The sequence below is a fragment of the Cherax quadricarinatus genome, chromosome 58, assembly GCF_038502225.1.
Source record: "Cherax quadricarinatus isolate ZL_2023a chromosome 58, ASM3850222v1, whole genome shotgun sequence".
Classification (NCBI taxonomy): domain Eukaryota; kingdom Metazoa; phylum Arthropoda; class Malacostraca; order Decapoda; family Parastacidae; genus Cherax; species Cherax quadricarinatus.
The window spans coordinates 11,006,755-11,028,955 of NC_091349.1; the positions used below are offsets into that span (position 1 = coordinate 11,006,755).

Here is a 22,201-nt window from a genome sequence, read left to right on the forward strand (position 1 = left end):
TGGTCCTAAGCAGCAAGAATGCCAATCACGTTGAATCACAACTGCACAATGCAGAGCAGCATGGGTTTAGGGCAGGTCTGTCCTGTTTTTCACAACTGCTAGATCATTACGCTTGTCCTGGGTGCTCTGGAAAACAAGCTAAAAACTGTTAAAAGGACACGTGAAACTAATGATGACTTTATTGTGGCAACGTTTCGCTCTCCAGGAGGGCGAAAGGTTGTCAAAAAAATGTCGCATTAGTTGCATGTATGTCCTTATACCTAACATTGTCGGTAATTATCCCAACACTGTTATAAGCTAAAAGCTGATGATGGGTACACTGATTTTGCTAGTGTTCGATATGTGCGGCTATGGTGTGATTGCGAAAAAAGGGGTTCGAAAGGAATAAAGGGAAGAGTGGGCAGATGGATATTTAACTTCTTAATACACAGAACCCATAGTAGTAAACAGCGAAGTCTGAGATGCCACAATGAAGAGCGCTGTTCAATGCACGATACTCTGCCCACTTGTTTCTCGTTCTTATAGCTGACAGACAAGGACATACACTATAGCACCGCAATATTCTTTGCTCCTGACGCCAGAATCTCAATAAAAGTGGCGTACTAAACATCTCTCGGCCTGCTTTTAATTTCCAGCTGTGCCCTTGGGTTCCCCCCCCCCAATCTCTCTAACAATCTCCCTCTCTGTTTTGTATGTTATCACCCCTAGTCCTTCTGTCCTTCAATGTCATCACGTTTAGCTCTCTTAATCTCTCCTCACAGTACAACCCCCACCCCACTTTAGGACTAATCTCGTTGCAAACTTTCTCCAATGTCATGAAATGTTTCAGCAGGTGTAGGTTCCAGCCTGGTGCTGCATACTTCAATATGGGCCTAACTACCTTCAAAATTATTCTCATCTGATTTGAAAAAAATCCCCTTAGACTTTTAAATCATTAGATAGCGCAAATCAAGAAACAAAATTCTCCACATACTCATAAGAGAAATCACGGTACGGGCGGGAATTGAACTCGTGGCGAGCTCAATTCCCGCCCCCCGCCTGTACTGTGGTTTGCTTGCAAATTGTGTTGTTATGAATTCGCGAGTCATAACAGAGAATATCACATTAGCCACACCACAGTTAAAAACATCCTCACAGAATACAAGAAAATACTCAACAGAGAACATACTACCCACAACACAGGTAACAACATCCTCACAAAATACAAGTTAAGAAACAATACTCACAATAGAGGACATCATATTGGCCATCGAAGGCAGACCCAGAGCTGTGAAGGGATGCTGGGACCTGGCCCGCTGCGTCCTGGCGGAGGCCCCCGCCGCAACCAAGGCGTTGGAGTTGAGGGCGTTAACGGCACTGAGTGCGTTAACGGCAGGCCCGGCGGTGAGGGCGGGGAACCCAGCCAACAGACCACCACAGCCACCACCACCTCCGCCGCCACCAGCACCGCCCCCCGTGCCGAAGAAGGGGTCTTCCTCGAAAGGGTCACGGATCATGGAAGCCATCATCTGGTCCACCTGTCGCATGATGCTGCGGTGACCCCTGTTGAAAACACGACATTACATTTCAAAAAAAAAAAATTATTATTATTATTATTAAGTAAAACGTTAAGGCAGTGTCTTGCAGCAGTGGAGGTTCAAACCTCCGTCCGCTAATAGCTAGACAAAGTAATGTGGCAGCCAGCTTGTGTACCTGGAATATAAAAGATTCCAACATCCTCCTTTGCTTCAGTTGTGTTTTGTACTTCATTTATTCTAACTTTTTCATTGCGAAATAACTGAGTATATGCACTCGATGAACAAGTTTTATGGTACAATAACAAAAAAATTTATTCTCATACCAATTATGTTCTTGTCTGCTACGGGAAAGAACTTTTTTTTTTTATCAGATATGACAGTGAAAACTCTAATGTTGAAAATGGTATTGAATACCGACAAGTTGACGATTAAGACGTGTGCAACACGTAACTTTATTGTTGAAACGTTTCGCCTACACGGTAGGCTTCTTCAGTCAAATACAGAGGCAGCAGTGTAGTAGTGAAGTGAAGATGATGTACTCAGTCCAACCTTGGAAAAAAATGAGTTGAAGTACACCACCACGGCACTGCTAACACCACCGTCACCACCACGGCACTGCTAGCACCACCGTGGCACTGCTAACACCACCGTCACCACCACGGCACTGCTAGCACCACCGTCACCACCACGGCACTGCTAACACCACCGTCACCACCACGGCACTGCTAGCACCACCGTGGCACTGCTAACACCACCGTCACCACCACGGCACTGCTAGCACCACCGTCACCACCACGGCACTGCTAACACCACCGTGGCACTGCTAACACCACCGTCACCACCACGGCACTGCTAGCACCACCGTCACCACCACGGCACTGCTAACACCACCGTCACCACCACGGCACTGCTAGCACCACCGTGGCACTGCTAACACCACCGTCACCACCACGGCACTGCTAGCACCACCGTCACCACCACGGCACTGCTAACACCACCGTGGCACTGCTAACACCACCGTCACCACCACGGCACTGCTAGCACCACCGTCACCACCACGGCACTGCTAACACCACCGTCACCACCACGGCACTGCTAACACCACCGTCACCACCACGGCACTGCTAACACCACCGTCACCACCACGGCACTGCTAGCACCACCGTCACCACCACGGCACTAACACCACCGTCACCACCACGGCACTGCTAACACCACCGTCACCACCACGGCACTGCTAACACCACCGTCACCACCACGGCACTGCTAACACCACCGTCACCACCACGGCACTGCTAACACCACCGTCACCACCACGGCACTGCTAGCACCACCGTCACCACCACGGCACTGCTAGCACCACCGTCACCACCACGGCACTGCTAGCACCACCGTCACCACCACGGCACTGCTAGCACCACCGTCACCACCACGGCACTGCTAGCACCACCGTCACCACCACGGCACTGCTAGCACCACCGTCACCACCACGGCACTGCTAGCACCACCGTCACCACCACGGCACTGCTAGCACCACCGTCACCACCACGGCACTGCTAGCACCACCGTCACCACCACGGCACTGCTAACACCACCGTCACCACCACGGCACTGCTAGCACCACCGTCACCACCACGGCACTGCTAGCACCACCGTCACCACCACGGCACTGCTAACGCCACAGTCACCACCACGGCACTGCTAGCACCACCGTCACCACCACGGCACTGCTAACACCACCGTCACCACCACGGCACTGCTAACACCACCGTCACCACCACGGCACTGCTAGCACCACCGTCACCACCACGGCACTGCTAGCACCACCGTCACCACCACGGCACTGCTAGCACCACCGTCACCACCACGGCACTGCTAGCACCACCGTCACCACCACGGCACTGCTAGCACCACCGTCACCACCACGGCGCTGCTAGCACCACCGTCACCACCACGGCATCGCTACCACCACCGTCACCACCACGGCACCGCTAATACCACGGCACTGCTAGCACCACCGTCACCACCACGGCACCGCTAACACCACCGTCACCACCACGGCACCGCTACCACCACCCCGACGGCACAGCTAACACCACCGTCACCACCACAGCACCACTAACACCATCGTCACCACCACTAACACCATCGTCACCACCACGGCACTGCTAGCACCACCGTGGCACTGCTAGCACCACCGTCACCACCACGGCACTGCTAGCACCACCGTCACCACCACGGCACTGCTAACACCACCGTCACCACCACGGCACTGCTACCACCACCGTCACCACCACGGCACTGCTACCACCACCGTCACCACCACGGCACTGCTAGCACCACCGTCACCACCACGGCACTGCTACCACCACCGTCACCACCACGGCACTGCTAACACCACCGTCACCACCACGGCACTGCTAGCACCACCGTCACCACCACGGCACTGCTAACACCACCGTCACCACCACGGCACTGGTAGCACCACCGTCACCACCACGGCACTGCTACCACCGTCACCACCACGGCACTGCTAGCACCACCGTCACCACCACGGCACTGCTAGCACCACCGTCACCACCACGGCACTGCTAGCAACACCGTCACCACCACGGCACTGCTAGCAACACCGTCACCACCACGGCACTGCTAGCACCACCGTCACCACCACGGCACTGCTAACACCACCGTCACCACCACGGCACTGCTAGCACCACCGTCACCACCACGGCACTGCTAACACCACCGTCACCACCACGGCACTGCTAGCACCACCGTCACCACCACGGCACTGCTAACACCACCGTCACCACCACGGCACTGCTAGCACCACCGTCACCACCACGGCACTGCTACCACCGTCACCACCACGGCACTGCTAGCACCACCGTCACCACCACGGCACTGCTAGCGCCACAGTCACCACCACGGCACTGCTAGCACCACCGTCACCACCACGGCACTGCTAGCACCACCGTCACCACCACGGCACTGCTAGCACAACCGTCACCACCACGGCACTGCTAGCACCACCGTCACCACCACGGCACTGCTAGCACCACCGTCACCACCACGGCATCGCTACCACCACCGTCACCACCACGGCACCGCTAATACCACGGCACTGCTAGCACCACCGTCACCACCACGGCACCGCTAACACCACCGTCACCACCACGGCACCGCTACCACCACCCCGACGGCACAGCTAACACCACCGTCACCACCACAGCACCACTAACACCACCGTCACCACCACTAACACCATCGTCACCACCACGGCACTGCTAGCACCACCGTGGCACTGCTAGCACCACCGTCACCATCGCACTGTTAGCACCACCGTCACCACGGCACTGCTAGCACCACCGTCACCACCACGTCACTGCTACCACCACGGCACTGGTACCACCACCGTCACCACCACGGCACTGCTAACACCACCGTTACCACCACGGCACTGCTAACACCACCGTTACCACCACGGCACTGCTAACACCACCGTCACCACCACGGCACTGCTAACACCGTCACCACCACGGCACTGCTACCACCACCACCACCACCACGGCACTGCTAACACCGTCACCACCACGGCACAGCTAACACCACCGTCACCACCACGGCACTGCTAACACCACCGTCACCACCACGGCACTGCTAACACCACCGTCACCACCACGGCACTGCTAACACCACCGTCACCACCACGGCACTGCTAGCACCACCGTCACCACCACGGCACTGCTAGCACCACCGTCACCATCACGGCACTGCTAACACCACAGTCGCCACCACGGCACTGCTAGCACCACCGTCACCACAACGGCATTGCTAACACCACGGCATTGCTAACACCACCGTCACCACCACGGCACTAACACTACAGTACTAACACCACTATCAGCATCAAAGTACTGCTAACACCACTATCACCACCCCAGTACAGCTAACACCACTATCACCACCATAGTACTGCTAACACCACTATCACCACCACAGTACAGCTAACACCACTATCACCACCACAGTACAGCTAACACCACTATCACCACCACAGTGCAGCTAACACCACTATCACCACCACAGTGCAGCTAACACCACTATCACCACCACAGTGCAGCTAATACCACTATCACCACCACAGTGCAGCTAACACCACTATCACCACCACAGTACTGCTAACACCACTATCACCACCACAGTGCAGCTAACACCACTATCACCACCACAGTGCAGCTAACACCACTATCACCACCACAGTGCAGCTAACACCACTATCACCACCACAGTACAGCTAACACCACTATCACCATCACAGTACAGCTAACACCACTATCACCACCACAGTACTGCTAACACCACTATCACCACCACAGTACTGCTAACACCACTATCACCACCACAGTACTGCTAACACCACTATCACCACCACAGTACTGCTAACACCACTATCACCACCACAGTACTGCTAACACCACTATCACCACCTACTGTGAACTGTCATTCCTAATATTGATTTCCTATACGTGTGCAATATGCATGTTGCGAGTCACACCAAACCACGGGAGGCGGGGCGGAGTGCGGCGGGGAAGGGTCTGGAGCGGTGAAGGGGCGCGGTTTGAAAGGGTCTAGGGTGGTGAAGGGGAGCCGTGGGGAAGGGGCGGTAAAGAGGCTGGGGAAGGGTCACAGACAATATACTGGTAATACACCTGTGATCAGTTTTGAGTTTTGTTCCGCCCTGGTACCGACATGGGTGGAACACTTCTGCTGATTATCTGTTCAACCAGACTGTTGCTCTTGCTGTTAGCAGCCACTGGCCCCCGCACACTCACGGGTAAGTGAGAGGAGAGCAAGGAGACGAAGAGGGAGGGGGACGGAGGGAAGAGCTAGGGGAAGGGAGGGAAGAGGGAGGGAGGAGAGAGGAGGGGGAAATGTGATGGGTGAACAGGGGAAAGGAATGATAATAGGGGAGGATGAGATTTGGAATGGAAATATTAGGAGGCGACATTATGGTAGGAGGGGGGTGAGGGAAGGGGTGAGGGAAGGGGTGAGGGAGGGGGGAAGGGGTGAGGGAGGGGGGAAGGGGTGAGGGAGGGGGGAAGGGGTGAGGGAGGGGGGAAGGGGAAGGAGGCTAGAGGTCGGGGGAAAAGCAGCTGAAAGGGCATCCTCAAGACAAGCCTCGAGATGAAGTATCAACACTATCTTGACGCTCCAGCAGCAGCACACAGCTGTGAGAGCGAGAGACAACAGAGAGAGAACCGTCAGAGCGCGAGAGAACCGTCACAGAGCGAGAGCACGAGAGGAAACAAGAGCGAGAGAAAATAGAGAAAGCGAATGAAAAAAGTGAGAGCAAGAGCGCGGGATAAATGCTGGAACTATATTGTTGGAACTTAAGACGAGGAAGATGATCCATAATTCACACCTGGAAAATGCAGTACATCTAACTCACTGGGTATAAAAATGCAAAAGCTAACATACAGTGCCAAGTACCTACAATAAAAAGCAGTTACGAGTAACAATTACATTAAAGTACCATATTTTCCCACCCCCTCTTGTGAACAATGGGAATTACCAATAAACCTCTTACTGTGTTGAAGGAGTAAACTTGATGGGTTCCTCACATCAGCTCCTGATCAGCCGGGCTGTGGTGCATACGTTGGATCGAGTGCAACATACGGAAAAAGTCTAGTCGATTAGGCCAGTAATCGCGAGGGCTGGTCTAGGAATGGGACGTGGGGAGGGGGATGACCCCTACAAAGCGGCATAAGCTAAATACAGGGTAATTAACATCATTTGTGAATTATCAGTTTATGACGACTCGCTGGACCCAGAGTCATACTGCGACTTCAATACTTCACTTGTTTCTTCGATGTTGTCAGTGCAAGTTCAGTCTCCTTGAAGCAATTAGTCGATACATGTTTTCGCCCAAGATTCTGCATGAGAACGTGACTTGCAAGGCGTTCCTGGTACACAATACACTCACCAGAGTGCTCATGCTGACAGACCTTCCTCGTGTGACCTAGACTTATTTCTGTGAGCTTTACTACTGTTGCGACCCTTTCCCCCTCTTCCCCCCCCCCCAGAATAAAAAAAATGTAATCTGAAAAACTGAACGAGGTGGTCAATAATGTTATGATCTTAGAAGACCATTAACTAGGGGGGGGGAGGGAACAAACGAACTAAGCAGCGACAGGACAAGGAGATGAATAATATATATATAACCATCCAAAGAAATGTCGAATTGCTCGGGTCCTACAGGCTCAACCAAAACAAGTGTCGTAGTTCAGTAAATGAAGGATAATGATACGATTTAAACTGTACTGACAGCCAGAGGAAGGGTACGAGGACTACAAAGTCATGAACGTCAATATGACCATGCGATGGAGATAGACGGTATAAAATACCGATACAATGAAAAAATAGTGTTTGTGACTTAAAGCTCACTGTGTTGGCGAAACGTAGTCAATAAATGATAGCGTTACTTTACATTTGTATGTATTTGTCCATGACCCTGCAAACTTTAATCAAACAGGGATCATTTAATATCGGGAAGCAAAACAAAATGGCAAGAAATTTTAAGCATGTATCACAGTTTAGGAGCCATGCTGGACTGGAAGTGAAGCCAGTGGCTGGCTCATCACAGCCACAAATACTGAGTCCAACCAACAGGTCCCCAGCACAACTAGCATGCATCATCTTTTTCATTTGCAAAAGGACAAGGTTTCAATCCGAGGACGCGAATGCCTTCACGAAGATTTGCGTAATAGACTATTCTGATAATAAAATATGAACTCCAGAGTACATCCTATTTAGATGCGACTGAAAAAGGCGGGCAACAAGAGGGATACCGGTCTGTATGTGGAGTCGCTCATGTGCATTAAGTTACTGATCAAAGTTTTGGCAGTCAAAATCGAAAAACCTGAACCTAAATGTGTTGGATATGTAACGTCAGTACCAGTTATTAGAGGTCGATCATTGTCTTTATAACCCATCAAACTCGCCCCCAAATATCCAGATAACTGGAGACTTAATTTGAGACATCTTATATTATAAACTTCAGCCATGACTGATTTCACTAATTGCAGTATGTTCCTGGAGCTAGCCTGGAGGCAGTCTCGCATAAATACAAATAATTTTCCTCCTTTTCTGCAGTATACAGATACTGCAGTTTACTTATAATAAAATATTGTTAGGCACAAAGTCACTAGCATGCGGTGCACTTCGGGCAGACAGAACTATTAAATCTCTGTACTAAATTCCCCTTAAGCCAGCAGACTGCTGAAAAACCAGACTGGGGAAATGCCCTTTTATCCTTACAAACAATGAGGACCTAGACCTTAACGTAACTATCGAAGACTGCGATCTCAGACCACAACAATCTAGTTACAAACCTGCGTGCACAGTGGTGAAACACGATCAGGAAGGAGAGTATAACAAATGATACTTCAACTGGGACCAAATAAATAGTAAACTTAACGAGACATGATGGTATGACATGACCACCCAAGCTCTAATCCAGTTTCTCCGGAGGATGAACTCTTTGGCACTAAGTACTATACAGGTCCAAACACTATGATAAGCTCCAGAGTGGCGCTCCCTCTACTGGTGAAGGTGACCAATAACATATCTTCATAAAGGCAGCAGACTTTCTTTCTAAACTTTACCTAGATAAATGGAGAACATCAAACAAATTGACTGCATCCTAGTCCAGGAAAGGCGGGGAACAAAAAATAAATGAAATTATTAGAAACCCCAATACTTCCAGGGAGAAAATCACATCCAGTATAGAGCCTTTACCTAGAAGTGACGAAACATACATTAATGACAATAAGGAAACTAATGAAATGCTTAAGTCACAATACGACTTAGTGTTCAGTGAACCACTCTTATCAGTCTACAGACCGATAGCCTAAACGAGTTTTTTATGAACAGATGTAACCTGCCCAGGAGGCCAAGGGCTATGGCACTGTACATACCATTACTGCTTATATCAAAGCCTATGAACTGACCCCTGCAAGACCTAGTGAGCACTTTTAAAACCACGACGACCCATTATACTACTGCTACCTACATACACACACACACACACACACACACTGTGGTTACCTGGAGATTATTCCGGGGATCAACGCCCCCGTGGCTCGGTCCATGACCAGGCCTCCCGATGGATCAGGGCCTGATCAACTAGGCTGTTACTGCTGGCCGCACGCAGTCCAACATACGAGCCACAGCCCGGCTGATCCGGCACTGACTTTAGGTATCTGTCCAGCTCTCTCTTGAAGGCAGCCAGGGGTTTATTGGCAATTCCCCTAATGCTTGATGGGAGGCTGTTGAACAGTCTTGGGCCCCGGACACTTATGGTGTTTTCCCTTAGTGTACCAATGGCGCCCCTACTTTTAATTGGGGGCATTTTGCATCGCCTGCCCAGTCTTTTACTTTCGTAGGGAGTGATTTCTGTGTGCAGATTTGGGACCATTCCTTCCAGGATTTTCCAAGTGTAGATTATGTTATATCTCTCCCTCCTGCGTTCCAACGAGTACAAGTCAAGTGCTTCCACGCGTTCCCAGTAGTTCAGGTGCTTGACAGAACTTATACGTGCAGTAAAGGATCTCTGTACACTCTCTAGATCTGCGATTTCACCTGCTTTGAATGGAGATGTTAATGTACAGCAGTATTCCAGCCTAGAGAGAACAAGTGATTTGAAAAGGATCATCATTGGCTTGGCATCTCTCGTTTTGAACGTTCTCATTATCCATCCTATCATTTTCTTTGCACGTGCGATCGTGGCACTGTTGTGATCCTTGAAAGCGAGATCCTCAGACATTACTACTCCCAGGTCCCTTACATTATTTTTCCGCTCTATTGTATGGTCAGAGTCTGTAGTATACTCTGTTCTAGTTATTATATCCTCCAGTTTTCTATAACGTAGTAGTTGGAATTTGTCCTCATTGAACATCATATTGTTTGCCGTTGCCCATTGGAAAACTTTGTTTATATCTTCTTGGAGGTTAACCGCGTCCTCACCAGATGACAGCCTCATGCAGATCCTAGTATCATCCGCAAAGGATGATACGGTGCTGTGATGTATATTTCTGTCTATGTTTGATATGAGGATGAGGAATAAGATGGGGGCAAGTACTGTGCCTTGTGGAACAGAGCTCTTCACTATGGCAGTCTCCGATTTAACTCTGTTCGATTTGTTAGGAAGTTGAAGATCCATCTCCCCACTTTCCCAGTTATTCCTTTAGCACGTATTTTATGGGCTATTACGCCATGATTGCATTTGTCAAATGCTTTTGCAAAGTCTGTGTATATTACAACTACATTCTGATTTTCTTCCAGTGCATCCAAGGCCATATCATAGTGATCCAGTAGTTGTGAGGCAGGAGCAATCTGCCCTGAACCCATGTTGCCCTGGATTGTGCAGATTTTGGGAATCCAGGTGATTTGCAATCCTGCTTCTTAGTACTCTTTCAAAGATTTTTATGATGTGGGACGTCAGAGCTATTGGTCTATAGTTCTTAGTTAATGCTTTGCTGCCACCTTTATGGAGTGGGGCTATATCCGTTGTTTTAAGTGACTGGAATTTCACCCATGTCCAAGCTCCTCCTCCATAGTGTACTTAGGGCACATGAGAGGGGTTTCTTGCAGTTCTTAGTGAAAACAGAGTTCCACGAGTCTGGGCCCGGGGCTGAGTGCATGGGCATGTTGTCAATGGCTTTTTCGAAATCTATCGGAGTTAGGGTAATGTCGGAAATCTGGCATACATTTATGGAGTTTTGAGGCTCATTCATGAAGAAATAATTTGGGTCGTAGATCCTCAGACTGATTAGTGGTTCACTAAACACAGAGTCGTACTGGGATTTCAATATTTCACTCATTTCCTTGTTGTCATCTGTGTAAGTCCCATCCTGTGAGTAAGGGCCCGATACTAGATGTGGTATTTGCCTTGTTTTTGGCATATGAAAAGAAATATTTTGAATTTCTTTCAATTTCACTAATAGCTTTAAGCTCCTCCTGTCTCTCCTGGTTCCTGTAAGAGTCATTTAGCTTAAGTTCGATAGTTTCCACTTCCCTGGTCAGCGCCTCCTTTCGTGTATCAGATATTCTAGCACTCCTGAGGAGCTCAGTGACTCTTCGTCGTCTTCTGTAGAGGGACAGTCTCTCTCTCTCCAGTTTACTCCTGCTCCCCTTCTTTCTTAGGGGAATATGCCTAGAACATGCTTCAGCTGCCAGGAAGTTGATCCTTTCAAGGCACTGGCTTGGATCCATGTCATTTAAGATATCTTCCCAACATGTTCCGTTTATGACATGGTTTACCTGGTCCCAGTTGATGTTCTTGTTGTTGAAGTTGTATTTTGTGAAGACACCTTCACAGGTACATGCATTCTGCTGATCAGGACCCCTATGCATGTACGTCTGGACTTCGATCAGGTTGTGATCAGAATTAGTTGTTTTTTATATTGTTATGTCTCTTATTTTCACAAATAATGAGGACTTGATAAGGTCAAGTGTGTTTTCTAGTCTTGTTGGCTCCACTATCTGCTGGCTTTAGGTGTGTTTTTCGCAGAGACTTAATAGCTCGTGTGTGTGACTTTTCATCTGCGCTACCTCCGGGGATTGTTTCAGCTATAACATTATTTGCTACATTCTTCCATTTTCTATGCCTTAGGTTGAAATCACCAAGCAGTAAGATGTTTGGGGGTGGAGCTGGAAGGCTTTCCAGACAGTAATCAATTTTCAGTAGTTGTTCCTTGAACTGTTGGGAGGTTGCATCTGGTGGCTTATATACAACCACAATGACTAGGTGTTGGTTCTCGATCTTTACTGATAGAACTTCAACTACCTCATTTGTGGTGTTCAGCAACTCCGTGCAGATGAGGGACTGACATACAGGCCAACCCCCCTCCCCTTGTTGCCTGTTCTTTCTGTCGCATCTAAAAAGGTTGTACCCACTTATCCATATTTCACTGCCAAAGTGATCTTTTGAGTCTCTGTGAAGGCTGCAAACATTGCATTAGACTCCTCTAGAAGTCCACCGATAAAAGGTATTTTGTTGTTGGTGGATGGCTTAAGGCCCTATATATTAGGTTGTATTCTGTGTTTGTTGGGTTGATTTTGTTATTGGCATCAGTAGTTGTAATTCTGGAGGGCCATGGGTGGCCAACAAGGCTCCAAGGTGGTGGACTATTTTTGTTATTTCCTTCCATTTTCTTTTTCCGTTTCCTGCCACTAAAAAATCACCTGGAGTTGGGTTGTCGTAGCTACTATTGTTTGTCTTGTGGGGTCTGTGCCTCCTGGTCCCTTTTAGATGGTATGCAGGGCAGTCGATGTTGTAACTGCTTCTGGAGGCCCGAGGAGTGACACATTTTTGGGTGAAAAAAAAGTACAGGAAGAAGAACGACACACTCCTTTAGACAGTATTTTTTCAGCCGGAGAGTTGTCAGTAAGTGAAATAGTCTGGGAAGTGATGTAGTAGAGGCAGAAGGCAGGATGCATACATAGCTTTAAGAAGAGGAATGAGAAAGCTTAAGGAGCAGGAAGAGTGACCTAGTAGCGGCCAGTGAAGAGGCGGGGCCAGGAGCTGTGAATCGACCCCTGCAACCACAACTAGGTGAGTACACACACAGGTTCTTTTAAGAAAAGTTATGGAAGTGATGTCGAATGGCAGCAAATTTAAACCAAAGGATACACATAAGAACATAAGAAAGGAGGAACACTGCAGGAGGCCTGTTGGCCCATACTAGGCAGGTTCTTTACAATTCATCCCACTAACAAAACATTTGCCCAACCCAATTTTCAATGCCACCCAAGAAATAAGCTCTGATGTGAAAGTCCCACTCAAATCCAACCCCTCCCACTCATGTACTTATCCAACCTAGATTTGAAACTACCCAAAGTCCCAGCCTCAATAACCCAACTAGGTAGACTGTTCCACTCATCAACTACCATATTTCCAAACAAATACTTTCCTATGTCCTTTCTAAATCTAAACTTATCTAATTTAAATCCATTACTGCGGGTTCTCTCTTGGAGAGACATCCTCAAGACCTTATTAATATCCCCTTTATTAATACCTATCTTCCACTTATACACTTCGATCAGGTCTCCCCTCATTCTTCGTCTAACAAGTGAATGTAACTTAAGAGTCTTCAATCTTTCTTCATAAGGAAGATTTCTAATGCTATGTATTATTTTAGTCATCCTACGCTGAATGTTTTCTAACGAATTTATGTCCATTCTGTAATATGGAGACCAGAACTGAGCTGCATAATCTAGGTGAGGCCTTACTAATGATGTATAAAGCTGCAGTATGACCTCTGGACTTCTGTTGCTTACACTTCTTGATATAAATCCCAGTAATCTATTTGCCTTATTACGTACGCTTAGGCATTGCTGTCTTGGTTTAAGGTTGCTGCTCACCATAACCCCCAAGTCCTTTTCGCAATCTGTATGGCTAAGTTCTACATAATTTAACTTATAAGTACTAGGGTTATGGGCACTCCCAAGCTTCAGAACCTTGCATTTATCAACATTGAACTGCATCTGCCACTTTTCTGACCAAGAATAGAGTTTGTTTAAATCCTCCTGAAGTTCCATAACATCTACGTTTGAATCAATTATCCTACCCATCTTTGTGTCATCGGCGAATTTGCTCATATCACTAGTAATTCCCTCATCAAGATCATTGATATATATTATAAAAAACAACGGGCCCAAGACTGATCCCTGTGGAACGCCACTTGTTACAGATCCCCACTCGGATTTAACCCCATTTATGGACACACACTGCTTCCTGTCATTGAGCCATGACTCGATCCACGAGAGCACTTTTCCCCCAATGCCATGAGCTGCCACTTTCTTTAACAGTCTATGGTGCGGAACTGTATCAAAAGCCTTACTAAAATCTAAGTAAATAATATCAAATTCTTTATCGTGGTCAACAGCCTCAAAAGCTTTACTGAAGAAAGTTAATAAATTAGTTAGACAAGACCGGCCTCTTGTGAATCCATGCTGAGTATCATTAATCAAGCTATGCTTATCGAGATGGCTTCTTATAATCTCAGCTATAATTGACTCTAGTAATTGCCTACAATTGAGGTCAGGCTTATTGGGCGGTAATTTGACGGTAACGACTTGTCCCCTGTTTTAAAAATAGGAATTACATTAGCCATTTTCCACATATCTGACACTACACCTGTTTGAAGAGATAAATTAAAAATATTAGTTAATGGTTCACAGAGTTCCATTTTGCATTCCTTAAGAACCCTTGAAAAAACCTCATCAGGACCCGGCGACTTATTTTGCTTCAGTCTGTCTATCTGCTTCACAACCATATCACTAGTGACTGTGATGTTACATAATTTATCTTCTAGCCCACTATAAAAATTAATTACTGGAATATTGTTAGTGTCTTCCTGTGTAAAAACTGAGAAAATAATTATTTAAAATCGAGCACATTTCATTCTCTCTGTCAGTAAGGTGCCCATAGTTATTTTTAAGGGGACCTATCGTATCTCTAACTTTTGTTCTATAGAACTGGAAAAAACTTTTTGGGTTAGTTTTAGAATCCCTAGCAACTTTAATTTCATAGTCCCTTTTAGCTTTTCTTATCCCCTTTTTAATGTCCCTCTTAATGTCAATATACTGATTCATAAGATGACCCCTCACCTCTTTTGATACTCCTATAAATTCCTTTCTTATGCCCTAGTAGATATTTGAGCCTATTATTCATCCATTTTGGGTCATTTCTATTTGATCTAATTTCTTTATATGGGATAAACGTTCTTTGAGCAGCATGTATAGTGTTCAGAAAACTGTCATATTGATAGCTCTCTTCGTTACCCCAGTCAACAGGTAAGTGTTCTCTAAGCCCATCGTAATCTGTTAAGCGAAAATCTGGGACTGTTACTGAGTTATCGCTACTATCGTACTTCCATTCAATGCTAAATGTAATTGATTTGTGGTCGCTAGCACCCAGTTCCTCTGAAATTTCTAAATTATTAACAAGGGATTCATTGTTTGCCATAACTAAGTCAAGCAGGTTATTTCCCCTTGTAGGTTCTGTCACAAACTGCTTCAAAAAACAATCCTGAACTACTTCCAAGAAGTCGTATGATTCTAAATTCCCAGTCAAGAAATTCCAATCAATATGACTAAAGTTAAAGTCTCCTAGAATTACTACATTATCGTGCCTTGTGGCCTTAACAATTTCCTCCCATAGTAGTCTCCCTTGGTCCCTATCTAAGTTTGGGGGACGGTACATCACTCCTAAAATCAGTTTTTCATGCCCCTCTGAAAATTCTATCCAAACTCTGTATGTGTTACTTCAGACTTAATACCCGTTTTTATGCAACAGTTCAAGCGATCTCGGACATGCAATGCCACCCCACCCCCCTTCCCGATACTTCTATCTACTTGGAACAATTTAAAGCCATTTACACCGTGAGAGATGCTGGTTTCTTATGTAAATACACTGTGGGCAAAAACTGGCACAGAAAGAGATCCATACTCTTAAGCATCAACCAGTTAAAATTTACAGCGTTAAGATGACCCGGTGTCTGGGAGGAAGGTATGGGGAGAGCGGAATGAAAGCTCCCTCATTGCTGGCGAAATATTCCCATGTCCCCAGGGCCTGTACAACCCCTACGGGTTTAGCGAACTGCGTTTCTCATCATGCTCATCTATTTTCAACCTTTCTTACCATACATACGCTTCTAAAACAATTCTAAAATTAACTCAAATGGCGAATTGGTATCCAACGTCCTCTATTGAGGTGCTCGTACTCAATTGGTAGCGGCCCTAACTCGCGCACGGAGGGACAAGGACTCGACCCCAGACGAGTGGAAACCTTGGGCATATTTCCTCGCACCTGTTACCCCTGTTTACCTAGCAGCAAGTAGGAGCCCCGAGTGTTTGCCGACTGGTATGGGCGGCAACCTGGATGAGAGGATTAAAGGATCTCCGTGGCAGTCAGTCAGTCTGATGACATGGCATTACTGGTTTTTCCCGGATGTGCCAAAGTATGGCTATTGGTGGGTATCAGTTAATTTAATGCCATCGGTATCGGGTTAAAATAAAGTATCAATATCGGGAAAAGTTTTGGAATCGCCCCATCACTATTACCAGCCCTAAGGGTTAATAATGCCAACAAAATCATCTACGAGAGGAATTACCAATAGACTTGTGTTTTAGGCGCAACATTCGAGTTTTCCCAGACCATTCCTGCTCAGCCGGGTTGTCCAAGCCAAACTGCGTGCCGCGAGTACCAACACCTTGACAAAGTCACCACGAACGAGGCGGCGGCCTGCTTTGAAGACCTAGTAAGGGGGGGATGGCAATGATTCCAGCAGTGGCGCCGTCAAGGGGACTAACCCATCCCCTTCCATAATCTTCCCGGGCCCCCAAATAGAAATAATCATGCTCCGCCAGGCATCTCTCTCAGTTTCCTCGAGGCCTAGGGACATGCAGACGGATAGACTGGGATCTACCATGTATTACCAATACATCACCTCAACAACTTACCATCGGTATACTTATAACCTTAATTTTTATAGTAGTGGACCTGTAAGCCAGCGGAAAGCTTTGGTCAGATGACCAAAAGCTCCAACGGCGGATCATCATATAGCTAAGACCCGCGTCGGGAAACACGTTTCCCGTTTCCTGATAAATCTTACCTAACCTAACCTAGACCATAGGTGTTTTCCTTGCCACCATCTCCCGTTTACAACTCCAGCTTCAAGCCAAGTCCCCACAGCTCTGAAAGTTAAGACACATGTGCAACATCTGGATATCTTTATTGTAGTAGACGTTTCGCCATCCAGTGGCTTTATCAATACAGATTCTAGGACATAATAGGAAGACAGTAGAACTATATACAAAAGATGAGGTAATCAGTCCCTCGGCCTTGGAGTTAGTGTTCACAGCATCGTGGTGGAGGAGAGTCTGGAGCAAAGGCAAGAAGACTGGCGCTTTTTATAGGCGTCAGTGAATGGGACGGGCAGCAGACGAGGGCAGTCACTGGTAGGTGGGATTCCCCAGTGGAAGTAGGTCCTTCCCAAAGAGATGGGTTAGTTGCAGCAGCCGTGAAGAAGGTCTTGTAGATGTCCTCTGAACCAAGATTCCATGATGTTGCAGTGTCTGACAAGTTGTGCAAGAAAGGTATAAAATACCGACAATATGAAAGTTAAGACACATGTGCAACATCTGGATATCTTTATTGTAGTAGACGTTTCGCCATCCAGTGGCTTTATCAATACAGATTCTAGGACATAATAGGAAGACAGTAGAACTATATACAAAAGATGAGGTAATCAGTCCCTCGGCCTTGGAGTTAGTGTTCACAGCATCGTGGTGGAGGAGAGTCTGGAGCAAAGGCAAGAAGACTGGCGCTTTTTATAGGCGTCAGTGAATGGGACGGGCAGCAGACGAGGGCAGTCACTGGTAGGTGGGATTCCCCAGTGGAAGTAGGTCCTTCCCAAAGAGATGGGTTAGTTGCAGCAGCCGTGAAGAAGGTCTTGTAGATGTCCTCTGAACCAAGATTCCATGATGTTGCAGTGTCTGACAAGTTGTGCAAGAAAGGTATAAAATACCGACAATATGAAAGTTAAGACACATGTGCAACATCTGGATATCTTTATTGTAGTAGACGTTTCGCCATCCAGTGGCTTTATCAATACAGATTCTAGGACATAATAGGAAGACAGTAGAACTATATACAAAAGATGAGGTAATCAGTCCCTCGGCCTTGGAGTTAGTGTTCACAGCATCGTGGTGGAGGAGAGTCTGGAGCAAAGGCAAGAAGACTGGCGCTTTTTATAGGCGTCAGTGAATGGGACGGGCAGCAGACGAGGGCAGTCACTGGTAGGTGGGATTCCCCAGTGGAAGTAGGTCCTTCCCAAAGAGATGGGTTAGTTGCAGCAGCCGTGAAGAAGGTCTTGTAGATGTCCTCTGAACCAAGATTCCATGATGTTGCAGTGTCTGACAAGTTGTGCAAGAAAGGTATAAAATACCGACAATATGAAAGTTAAGACACATGTGCAACATCTGGATATCTTTATTGTAGTAGACGTTTCGCCATCCAGTGGCTTTATCAATACAGATTCTAGGACATAATAGGAAGACAGTAGAACTATATACAAAAGATGAGGTAATCAGTCCCTCGGCCTTGGAGTTAGTGTTCACAGCATCGTGGTGGAGGAGAGTCTGGAGCAAAGGCAAGAAGACTGGCGCTTTTTATAGGCGTCAGTGAATGGGACGGGCAGCAGACGAGGGCAGTCACTGGTAGGTGGGATTCCCCAGTGGAAGTAGGTCCTTCCCAAAGAGATGGGTTAGTTGCAGCAGCCGTGAAGAAGGTCTTGTAGATGTCCTCTGAACCAAGATTCCATGATGTTGCAGTGTCTGACAAGTTGTGCAAGAAAGGTATAAAATACCGACAATATGAAAGTTAAGACACATGTGCAACATCTGGATATCTTTATTGTAGTAGACGTTTCGCCATCCAGTGGCTTTATCAATACAGATTCTAGGACATAATAGGAAGACAGTAGAACTATATACAAAAGATGAGGTAATCAGTCCCTCGGCCTTGGAGTTAGTGTTCACAGCATCGTGGTGGAGGAGAGTCTGGAGCAAAGGCAAGAAGACTGGCGCTTTTTATAGGCGTCAGTGAATGGGACGGGCAGCAGACGAGGGCAGTCACTGGTAGGTGGGATTCCCCAGTGGAAGTAGGTCCTTCCCAAAGAGATGGGTTAGTTGCAGCAGCCGTGAAGAAGGTCTTGTAGATGTCCTCTGAACCAAGATTCCATGATGTTGCAGTGTCTGACAAGTTGTGCAAGAAAGGTATAAAATACCGACAATATGATTATGGAAACATCTCAGTTCTGGGACCCTGCTCACTCCACACATAGGCAATGTGGATAAATGGTTCAGAGAACAAACAAGTTTATAAATTAGACAAGCGCAACATTACTGTGTAAGCGAAACGTTTCATAAATATACCCAACTGTTGCACATGTGCCTTAATCTTCAACCTAGCGGTATTTTATATCATTTTCAACAACACTTGGGTATCTTTTTTGAGACGACGTTTCGCCACACAGTGACTAATTAGTCCATCAATTTGGAAGTAAACAGTTTTGCTCCTATGTCCCCCTACAACTTGGTATCTCATACCAGGTTGTTGGCCCCTAGCTCCCAGGAACCATTACCAGATTGTAATAAAGTTGGTAGAATTACCGACAATATGTAAAGTAAAAGGACACAAGTGAAACTAATGTGACATTTTATTGTGGCAACGTTTCGCTCTCCAAGAGCTCTGTCCTGGAGAGCGAAATGCTTGATAAAACTTCTGGAGAACGAAACGTTGTCACAAAATGTCACATTAGTTGCACTTGTGTCCTTTTACTTTACACACAACCATTACCAGAGACAAGCTTTCGTTAGATAAATGGACACATGCAACTAATGTAACATTTTATCGAGACAGCGTTTCGCTCTCCAGGAGCTTTGTTAGTTGCATGTGTGTCCATTTACCTAACATGTTGTCGGTAATTCTACCATTATTACTAACAAACCTCTCACCCCTTCCCCTCCTACCTAGCAACTCTGGATACAATATCGGACATAACGGATCATTACCTTCCCTCGTTAAAGAGAGAAACTCTCAAACAAGAGTACACTAGCGCCTCTCAACATGTACACCGCACACTCAGGAGCTAGGACTCGACCCTCGCAACCAAAATTAGGTAACGGTGCACAACAGGGTATATGTATACGTGTATCTCTTACGTGTAAATATTTAAACATGTCAGTATATATACGAGTTATACATCAGTATATATGCACTTGATGCATCATGTGCAATACACTTGATACGCATCTCAGCTAGGTGCGTCTCTTAAGTGTATATGCAGTGAGGTGTGTAGTAATTATATATATATATATATATATATATATATATATATATATATATATATATATATATATATATATATATATATATTATATATATATAATATATATATATATATATATATATATATATATATATATATATATATATATATATATATATATATATATATATTTCCACTATGTATTCCTGTGTATATCTGTTCTACAGGTATAAACGCAATCTAGTTTAACACCTGTTTTAGAGATTATAATGTTGTTAAATGTTAGTACACAATTGATATGCAGCCTTACTGAAACACGTGCGGTTAGGCCTCATTTAGATTATGCTGCACAGTTCTGGTCACCGTATTATAGAATGGATATAAATGCACTGGAAAACGTACAGAGGAAGATGACAAAGTTGATCCCATTTATCAGAAATCTTCCCTGCCCTTTCTTGAAAGGCGTAGAATTAGGGATGATGTGATCGAGGTGTATAAATGGAAAACAAGAATAAATAAAGGGGATGTAAATAGCGTGCTGAAAATTTCCAGCCAAGACAGGACTCGCAGCAATGGTTGCAAGATGGAAAAATTTAAATTCAGGAAGGATATAGAGAGGTTTTGTGTGCGAGGGGCTTGGACTTCCAGCAGGCATGCGTGAGCGTGTTTGATAGGAGTGAATGGAGACAAATGGTTTTTAATACTTGACGTGCTGTTGGAGTGTGAGCAAAGTAACATTTATGAAGGGATTCAGGGAAACCGGCAGGCCGGACTTGAGTCCTGGAGATGGGAAGTACAGTGCCTGCACTCTGAAGGAGGGGTGTTAATGTCGCAGTTTAAAAACTGTAGTGTAAAGCACCCTTCTGGCAAGACAGTGATGGAGTGAATGATGGTGAAAGTTTTTCTTTTTCGGGCCACCCTGCCTTGGTGGGAATCGGCCGGTGTGATAATAAAAAAAAATAAAAATATAGAAAAGCACTGGTTTGGTAATAGAGTTGTGGATGAGTGGAACAAACTTCCGAGTACAGTTATAGAGGCTAAAACGTTGTGTAGTTCTAAAGATAGATTGGATAGATACACGAGTGAGTGTGGGTGGGTGTGAGTTGGACCTGATTAGCTTCTGCTACTAGGTCTGATGCCGTGCTCCTTCCTTAAGTGGCAGTGACCTGACTAGGTGGGTCATTGGGCTAAGCCAAAGGGTAACATGGACCTGCTTAGCATGGGTCAGTAGGCCTGCTGCAGTGTTCATTCTTTCTTATGTTAATTGTCAGTGTTTATTTAGTGGCGTGGAGGTGGAGTAGTAACTGCAATATGTTGTTCTAGTTCAACCTGATACCAGAAGACATCAAGCACTGACGATACAAGTTAAGAAGTCTTCAAGAGGAAACGAGGTGCTGGCACTGATGAGTGTAAAGAGGCTCCCCGACTCTTCAACGCGCCCTCTCCATGAATAAGGGGAACTGCCAACAAATCTCTGGCTGTCTTAAGTTAGAAGTAGCCAAGTTCCTCAAATAAGTGGCTGGCAAGCCGGGTTGTGGTTTGTACGTTAGACTGCGTGCCGCCAGCAATAATAGCCTGGATAATGAAGTCCTGATGCTCCAGAAGCCTGGTCAGGGACCGGCACGGGGGGGAAGGGGGAGATGATGCCAGGAGATGTCCTTCAGGTACCGTTACCTTGAAATCCCTGTCATTCTTCTTTCACTACCAAGTAAGGTGTGTGTTTTATATTGTCTTATTCCTTCACTTTTTCCCCATAGTGATGCATAACTGTTCTTGGTGACCCAC

At 46.4% G+C, this 22,201-nt stretch overlaps 1 protein-coding gene across 1 annotated transcript in view; it reads right to left on the bottom strand.

The window, feature by feature from the left end:
- Nucleotides 1–1,193: 1,193 nt before the first annotated feature.
- LOC128698066 (uncharacterized) overlaps nucleotides 1,194–22,201 on the bottom strand; it is an 81,946-nt gene continuing 60,938 nt past the window's right edge. Inside the window, exon 2 of the mRNA XM_053790151.2 lies at nucleotides 1,194–1,542. Within this exon, the coding sequence (XP_053646126.1) occupies nucleotides 1,209–1,542 (334 nt within the window). The 3' untranslated portion in view covers nucleotides 1,194–1,208. The remainder of the gene's footprint in view (nucleotides 1,543–22,201) is intronic.